At 40.0% G+C, this 8,797-nt stretch overlaps 1 protein-coding gene across 1 annotated transcript; it reads right to left on the bottom strand.

Annotated features, from left to right (window-relative positions):
- Positions 1-892: 892 nt before the first annotated feature.
- Positions 893-3,731, bottom strand: LOC105490870 (interleukin 17A). The gene is made up of 3 exons (XM_011756846.2): positions 3,705-3,731; positions 2,373-2,575; positions 893-1,130 (listed from the first exon to the last, which is right to left on the bottom strand). Exons 1-3 carry the CDS (start codon positions 3,729-3,731, stop codon positions 893-895), a joined length of 468 nt encoding a protein of 155 aa, XP_011755148.1.
- Positions 3,732-8,797: the final 5,066 nt, after the last annotated feature.

The raw sequence follows: 8,797 nt of genomic DNA on the forward strand, positions 1-8,797 counted from the left end.
TGGGTAGTTCCAGGTCATTGTTACTCAAAGGCATCCTTTGTTTTGCTTATAGGAGAATTTGCATAACTCTTCCCAATAGGGAAGAGCTGAGTTTGCTAAAATACATTTAATGAGAACGAATAAACATTTTCTTTCCAAACTTTATTATTACAGAATGATTTTATTATGAGGGTTTAACAGAACAGAGAGTTAGACTTGCTATATCTCTTGTAAAACCTCAACAAATTACAAAATTTAAATTAATAAATATGAAAGTAGGTTTAGTCTTTCTTTTCAGCCTTTTAAAAGACAAAGAGGAGGAAATACTATATCCTTATGTTGTAAAGACTCAGAAATTTTCCACTGCCATTTAATTCTATGTCACATTTACCTAGGCAGAACTGATAATCGCACTTTTTCACCTTTTTCTAAATACTTAAACATAAATAGGTCCTTAAATAGCTCAAATAAATATAGGCTTTACCTTTTAAATAATAAAATTCCCAAGCCCAGAATCTTGTCTTCTTTAAAAAGACATACAAAATAAAGTACGTAATTCATTAAAATGGAATCCTATACCCTAAAGTTATCTCAGGGCATATTAAATATATAAATAACTTAAAGCCCTTAAAAAAGTAAACAAGAAGCAAATTGGTACTATTAAAAATAAATAAAGCCCTTAAAAAAGTAAACAAGAAGCAAATTCCTTCTTGGAAAGAGGGATAGATAATTCAGATCTCATCTCTTGGCCAAGCGTTACCTCTGAAGCTTCAACTGGACGAACTGCCTTAAGAATTCTAATGAGTTTAGTCCGAAATGGGGCTGTGTCTTTGAAGGATGAGGGTTCCTGAGGGGCTGAGCCAGCTCTCCAGAAAGCCTAACTGCTTTGGGGAGTGTGGGCTCCCCAGAGCTCTTAGGCTACATGGTGGACAATGGGTGTGACACAGGTGCAGCCCACGGACACCAGTATCTTCTCCAGCCGGAAGGAGTTGGGGCAGTGCCGAGGCTCCCTGCGCAGGACCAGGATCTCTTGCTGGATGGGGACAGAGTTCATGTGGTAGTCTACGTTCCCATCAGCCTTGACGCAGCCTAAGTGGCGGCATTTTGCCTCCCAGATCACAGAGGGATATCTCTCAGGGTCCTCATTGCGGCTGCAGAGGGGAGAAAAATCAGGAGGAAAGTAAATTCCTGGTAAAGTGGGAAAGAAATAAAGCAGGAATACATGAAGAGAGGCAAGTTCACAGGATGACAAGTTATAGGCATTGCAAATTCTTTAAATGATGTTAGTTTGAAGAAGAACTTTGGGGACAATTTGGATAAGCACATGAATTGTTACAGAAAAGAAGACAATGATCAGGTTTTCCCCAATTTATTTGAAGAATGAATAAAATAAGATAGACTGAGGCCACAGAAAAAATTTAAGTTTGACACAAATGATAACTGTTTTAGGGTATATTTGACAGACAGAAGAAGACCAAAGGAAGAGTAGACTTGGAACCATCTGGAATAAGATAGCTGTTTATCTGACTTGCTGAAATCTGTCTTTGAAGAGGGAATACATCAAAATTTTATCTGAGATCACATTCATGGGACAGAGCCCAGAGCTGAGATAAAGGGTTGGAAACAAAAAGTTAAGTGTCTCTATCACCTTCTCTTCCCACTCTCTTTTAGCTCAGTGAATAATTTGCTTGGATTTTTGAATTGATTTATTTTGACTCTTCCTAGTAATGGGAAGAAGAAAAGAAATCCTACAATCAGACCAATCTGTAGGCTCCACAGAACAGAGACTTATTTGTATAAAGTCAAATGATCAAAATACTTTGTGTATTTAACCCTTGATGGGGTCTAAATACTGGGTATGCTGAGGACACAGGAAGCATAGGTATGTTAGGAAGAAGATCAAGACTATCTAACACACAAAGGGGTGGAAATATCCCAGGGATACTTATTACACTGGGATTCAAAAACAAAAATAAGCAAAAGAAAAAAAGTAAAAAACCCTAATTACTAATTATTTGTAATAAATATTCTCAATGGTAGCTCTGGTTAAGAGAATAAAAACATTAATCCCCTTTGATAAATGTCTATTCTTTGAATACATAAACAATAGACTTAGGGTCTCACAAATATTAGAATAATGATTATAATTAATTTGGGTTGATTATTGGTGTCAGTGACAATTAGATCTAACAGGATGGGGATTATTGGAGGCTGTCCTGTGCTTTGTTAAAGAAATATCTATAGAAAGTTTGAGAATTGCTCTTCACGGTGGTCCTTCCAGGTTTGACTGGTAATTCTAAATGAATAAAATCACCCTTGGGGAGATTTAACTGGCAGCCTGATGCATAAGAGGGATGAAGAATATAGTATTTTTATCTGGAAGCTTTACGTACTGGAGATTCCAAGGTGAGGTGGATCGGTTGTAGTAATCTGAGGACCTTTTGGGATTGGTACTGGTATTCCGGTTATGGATGTTCAGGTTGACCATCACAGTCCGGGGGAAGTTCTTGTCCTCGGAATTTGGGCATCCTGAATTTCGTGGGATTGCTATTCCTGCCTTCACTATGGCCTCCAGGCTCAGCAGCAGCAGCAGTAGCTAGAATTGAATGGGAAACAAGAGAGAGGTTGGAGATTGGATTACTATGTGGTTCTTTTCAACAAATTGATTGTGATGATGATCATAGAGAACACACAATGTTCCAGGACAATCTATACTACATTTTTCAGATCAGCTAGAGAAAAATCTAGGTAGATGACCAACATAGTGTTAACACCATGACTTAATTTTTTTTTTTTTTAAAACAGTTTCAACATTCTTCTTTTAACTTAGGAAAGACATGTTATCCATTGGCTGGCAATAATTTTAGTAAAAATGTCAAGTCATGGCATGTCATCAGCCTATCAGCACATGCATCATTGTCAGGTCTGGGAAGGAATAATAACCTTGATTTTCTAGGTAGAAATGTCCTCCTGCACCCTTGTTCTCAGTCCCACATTCTGTAAAACTCAATGTGAAGTCAAACATTCACATTGGAAGAAAGAGCTATAGAAAATCTAGGTGGTATCAATATTCGTGCTAAAAATGCTGTTGGTGCTACTGGCAGTCATCCAACTAAAAGCTCGATCTCCTTCATGTTTTGTTAGATATATTTTCCAGTTGTTCTACATTTAACATGTATTGATTCTGTAATAAAATCAGATTGCAAAAAAGATACTTGAAATTAAATATTTAAAAAATATAAAACCCATTTATTCTAAAACACAGTTACACCTATATCTAGTTAGAGTACATAGTTTTGATGTACCGAGAATATGGTACGAGATAATGGAAACAAAGGTTGCTGCTACGGCTTTCAAAATCTCAAGGATAGTGACCCATTTTAAAGAAAAATGCCGTGGGAGAATTATATTAAATCCTTTGTACTCAGAAAAACAGACTTTCAATAAATTTTCTTTCTTACTGCACAGCATCATGTGACACTTCTTGTGTGGTTTAGCCCCAATATAGCTATCTTTCAGTTTTAATCTTATCTTTCAAACTGCTGTATATCAGTTCTTGAAAATGCTGCACAATGACTTAAATATCTACCAAAGCTTTTATTTCCTATCCTACATATACGGTATTCCTGGATCTCCATAGTCAGAACCCAGCATTTCATGCCCATGGTCCGGAAATACTATCTGGTCCAAATCAACAAGAGCATCGCACGTTAGTGCAGACTCACCACCAATGAGGTCTTCCCAGGAGTCATTGTTGCTTCTTCCAGTCAAATGGGGATGGATGAGTTTGTGCCTGCTACGAGATGGACAAAATGTAGCACTATCGTCTCTCTTTTTATAGGGCTTTTCTCCTTCTGTGGTCACTTACGTGGCGTGTCGCAGTGGGTTCAGGGGTGACACCATTTTGGTTAAAATTTCCGTCCTAAATGAGGTCATAGAAGAATCTCTTTTTCTGAAGGAAAACGGGAAGGGCAGAAATTCATGTTCCTAAAGACCATGTCCTCTCTTCATCCTTACTCGTTAGAAACTGAGCAGAGGTGCTATGCTATGGGTCAATATCATGTATTTATGAACATATGTACAGCTGCCAGAAGAGTTATGCTCTATTTTAATGGTTCATGAGGAAAAAAAAAGTTTGACATAACATATAGGTCTTCTGGTGTCATGCACCTTGATTTTCCATTTGATCTTTCTTTTCCTCGCAGATTTCTTGGCTAGGTGCTGTGGAGACAATTCCAGAAATGACTCAAGTTCCCATGATATAAGTAAACAAAAAATGAATCAATACTTTAATAATAAGATATATCCTATTTAATTGAATTCAACAGTTCTTTGGTTGAATATCTATTCCGCTCAAGGAATAAATAACTAGGTTCAAGAGACATGAGATTTACTGTTAAAGGCATGTTCTAACCCTGCATGCTACCAAGCAACTTGGTGTTTTTAGGAGGGAATTGAAAATGGGGATGAAAACTGGACAAAGGTGATGAAGATGGAGAAAAGGAGGGCAGTGGGGAGTAGAGAGTGATGAGAACTAGAAGGGAGAGGAGACATGATTGGAGATAACAAGGAAAGCGAGAAGGAGTTAGCTGTTCTTTTCTCTCTACTCTAAGTAAGATGAACTTGAACTCAGGTCCTTGAGAATAGTTTCTTCTCACGAATACAGAGGGCTAGGACAAGGAAGGGCCAGTGGATATAGATGTGGCTGACTGTATGTTACCCTTCTCTGTCCCTACCCCCATTGAGGTGAATGATACCTCTCAGGCACTCAGCTGGTATCCCATATTCTACATGCTAACTTGGGGGAGGCTGGCCAGTAGTTCCAATTCAATGGCTGGAGTATAAAATTAGTTTGCTGCATCCTGGACCTGTTTGTCCTGAGATCCATTCCTCCCTGTCCTGCTCTACCTGTAACTCAGAGGGCTGACCCTAGAGGCTGCTTGCTCAAACTCCGCTGTCAGCTGGGTTTCAGCTGGGCTCAGCCAAACGGGAATTGGAGGACGGATGAGTAAAAGTGGGAAGTGGAAAGTGGGGAGAAACCAGGAACTTCCTTCCTCAGTCTCCCAGAGGATTGCTCACTCCTTTGTCCCTGCAGCCTTGGAATGGTAACAGCCTCTTGCTGATGGCAATCTCAACTAGCAGGGTGACCAGTTCTCTGACTCAGACTCCCTCTGTTGCAAATGCCTGAAGGGGTTTCTGTTTCCTGGCCAGACAAACCCTGCCTGATGAATGAGGGAGGCCATAAGCACTTGAATTTTAGTGGTAATGGTAGATATCCTTGATAGGTGAAGCAGATACAGATGGAAGAGGAAGTAGGATGCAGCTTCAAGTGACTTCCCTAGTCCTGGTTTTGGCATCACTATCTACCTACTTTTCAAGACAAGATTCAGAATGAGCCCTACTGCCCCTCCTCTACACACAACCAGGCAGCAATCTCAGAAGCTGCAGCATCTCTCACATCATCTATTTCCAAGCTTCCTCTAACTCAGACTCTCACCCACTTGGACGAGCTATGCTTGCTTTTCCCAGTTGCTTCCCTCAGACCATCTTTGACATCCTTGCAATAATGATTCTCAAAGCATGGCTCTGATTGTGCCTTTGCTTCTGCCATTAGCTTGCACACAGAATGAAGTGTAAGCCTCTTAGCATTTGAATTAATATTTGAGTTCGTACAACTTCCTTTTTAGCCTTATGCCCCACCATGCTCCAGGACCTGGGCTGATGGGGTCCTGATTTTTCTCCAGGCCTTCTTTCTTTTTTTTTTTTTTTTTTTTTTTTTTGAGACGGAGTCTCGCTCTGTCACCCAGGCTGGAGTGCAGTGGCCGGATCTTAGCTCACTGCAAGCTCCGCCTCCCGGGTTCACACCATTCTCCAGCCTCAGCCTCCCGAGTAGCTGGGACTACAGGCGCCCGCCACTTCGCCCGGCTAGTTTTTTGTATTTTTTAGTAGAGACGGGGTTTCACCGTGTTAGCCAGGATGGTCTCGATCTCCTGACCTCGTGATCCGCCGGTCTCGGCCTCCCAAAGTGCTGGGATTACAGGCTTGAGCCACCGCGCCCGGCCTCCAGGCCTTCTTTCAAAGCTTACCCACCCTTTGTTAAGGTATTGTTTCTGAAATGCCCTTCCCCATTCTCAGGTTATGAAAATGCTACTTGTCCTTCAAAATCCTGTTTAAATGTATCTTCTAGGTCTGGCCTGATTACCTGGCCTGATTACCTGACACCTGGAAATAAATAGTTCCATCTATCACATGTAGCTTACACCTACCTCTCTAGTAACTTTTATTTCATTTTGTAATGTGTTTTATTTGGCTTTAAAAGCTATGGGTAAGACATGTGTTTATTTCCATGTTTAGATTTTACGGTCAGCCTTCAAGGCTAGTAAGTTCTTCATCTTTGTGACTCCTGTGGTGCCTAATGTGGCCCTTTATACAACATGGGTCTTCACAGACTGCTTTTGTATTGCTTGTCCTTCTCTGATACAGGGCTGTTCATGCATATTTCTCGTGCACTGCATGCCATTCATTTACATATTGACTTTCTTGTTTTCTTTGTAGCTCATTTCTTGCTAGACTGCAAGCTACCTGAAGACAAGTAGTCTTATTGGTCTTTGTAGCACTTAGCATAGTGACTAGTAAATAATAACTGGTCAACATTTTGATTAATTGACAGTATGAGTAATGTTATTTGAGAAGTTCGGAATTTTCTATATTCTTCTTAGAACCTACCTGCATCTCAATAACCCTACTGAGTTGTCTAGTGCTTTGGCTCTGCATTCTAATCCTTTTGAATGTAGTGTGATGAGGCTATAGCCTATTCTGGATCACCCTGGAGTGGAGGATTCCTTGTTGTTGCTTTCTGGCAAGGAAGAAAGAGGGGAGAATGTGCTTACTGTCGACTATTTTTATTGAAGTTGAAGGGGGATCAGCTGACTCTAGCTGTTTTCCCTAGTCTTGCCTCCCGTGCCTATGTAATTCAGCCTGTTTGCTATGCTTTGAAATACTTTAAAATAAAATGGGGAAACAAAATATGTTTTCACAAAAGTTTAAAAATGATCATTTTGACATGGTGGTTGGAGCTGAGTGTGTCCAGCCTTGAGTATGGCTCATTTCCCAGACATTTGCTTGAGCTGGAACCTGTGGCCCCTGGAAGAGCAGCTGGAAGTGTAAGAGTGTGTGTACAGTGGGGAGGGCTCTTCCTCTGCATTTGTCTGCCGAGGCAGCTGGCTCAGGTTTCAATCTGAGACTGTTGAGGTGTAGTGCACGCTGGACTGGGCATTAGAGTGCCTAGAACATTGAATGAGAGGACACCTTTGTTTTCATTGGGAATCTGCCACTAACTACCCATGCCCTTGGGTACATCACCTCTTTGAGGCTTAGTTTTCTGTCTTATAAAATGAGTTTTGCACCAGGTAATCTTTTGATCGTCTATGATTTTCTGGAGAATGAATATAGTAAAGAACAAATGGGAGTAGTAAATTAGGGATGATTATTTTGTTAGTGATTGTCTTCCAGGTTTATCAGTCTTGCTTCTCTGAGAGCATGAAACAGATCACCACGAGCAATGGGGAACTGCATGTTGTGAGTTGAGAGCTTCAATGGGTGGGGCCAAGTATGCAACTGGAGACAGGGAAAGATACCCAGGAGCCAAACATGCATTTGAAGGGATGATAGTGGTAAAATTTTTCTGCCCTTCTTGATTTAGAGAAATGATTTTCAAGGCTCCTTGAAATTATTAGGCCATTAAACAGTATTTCTTTCTACTTGCAATAGAGAATAATGTAAGGGATGGAAAGAAACATTTTTCCTTTTGTGTCCTGGACAGAGTATTTTTTAGTCTTTTGTCTCAATGTGGTGGAAAATTAAGGCTTGCTAAAAGATAAAATAAATAAATTAATTTTAATTTTTGCTTAGGTAGTAAGGTTATCATTGAGAGATTAATATATTTTAAATTCATATTCTATATCCATTTTATAAAAAGTAACAAAGGTCTCAATATAGGAGGAGGCATCATGCCTTTGTTTCTGCTTAAAGTTAATGAAAGACATTGGCTGTTTAAAAAGATTGGAGCCATTTTGATTAATGCTGTGCACATCACCAGGCAAGACTACTCTTTTGATCTTCACTTAATATAGAGAGAATAATGAGTCACTGGAGAGAATTCTCTTGGAATTTAAACGTGGGGCCTGATACTTTGCAGATGGGCCAGCACAAGAGGAGCAATGTCAAACAGACATTTAAAAGGAAGACATGATGTTTAGAGAGGAGAATATTTGCAATGGAGAGCCATCTGGAAGGCCTTGGGGAGTTGATAAAGTCAGGCTTTAATTGAGACTCAGATTTAGAGCCGGTTTATCAAGCTCTAGATCATCTACCCCGAATTTGAAGGTATCAATACTATTATATACTAGAAGTTCATCTCTGAGGTTACCGGTGTTGTCTTGCAAAAACCAGAACTTAATACGTATGTAATTAACATGGTTTCTTAAATAGGAAGTATCAATCTTGGTACCAGCCTGATAGCATCATTGTTGTTCTCCGGCATAATGCTTATTTGTATTCACATGACTGTGCTCCTGAGGGCCGTCCTGGACAGTGAGCTGATGAATGAGAACACTTTGCGGGTGAGCACAGGCTTCATCCTGTACTGGAATTCCTGCTGGAGAAAATTCTCTTTTTATATGACATGATGAATTAAAGGCATGATTAACAATGAGGATGTTTTTGTAGAGTCATTGTTAATGGTGAGTGCTGAGAGATGGCAGGCAGAATCCTTTTTCAACATTTGGGTCCTGTTTCCTCACCATTGGTCATTCTAACT

The sequence above is a fragment of the Macaca nemestrina genome, chromosome 5 (genome assembly GCF_043159975.1).
Source record: "Macaca nemestrina isolate mMacNem1 chromosome 5, mMacNem.hap1, whole genome shotgun sequence".
Taxonomy (NCBI): domain Eukaryota; kingdom Metazoa; phylum Chordata; class Mammalia; order Primates; family Cercopithecidae; genus Macaca; species Macaca nemestrina.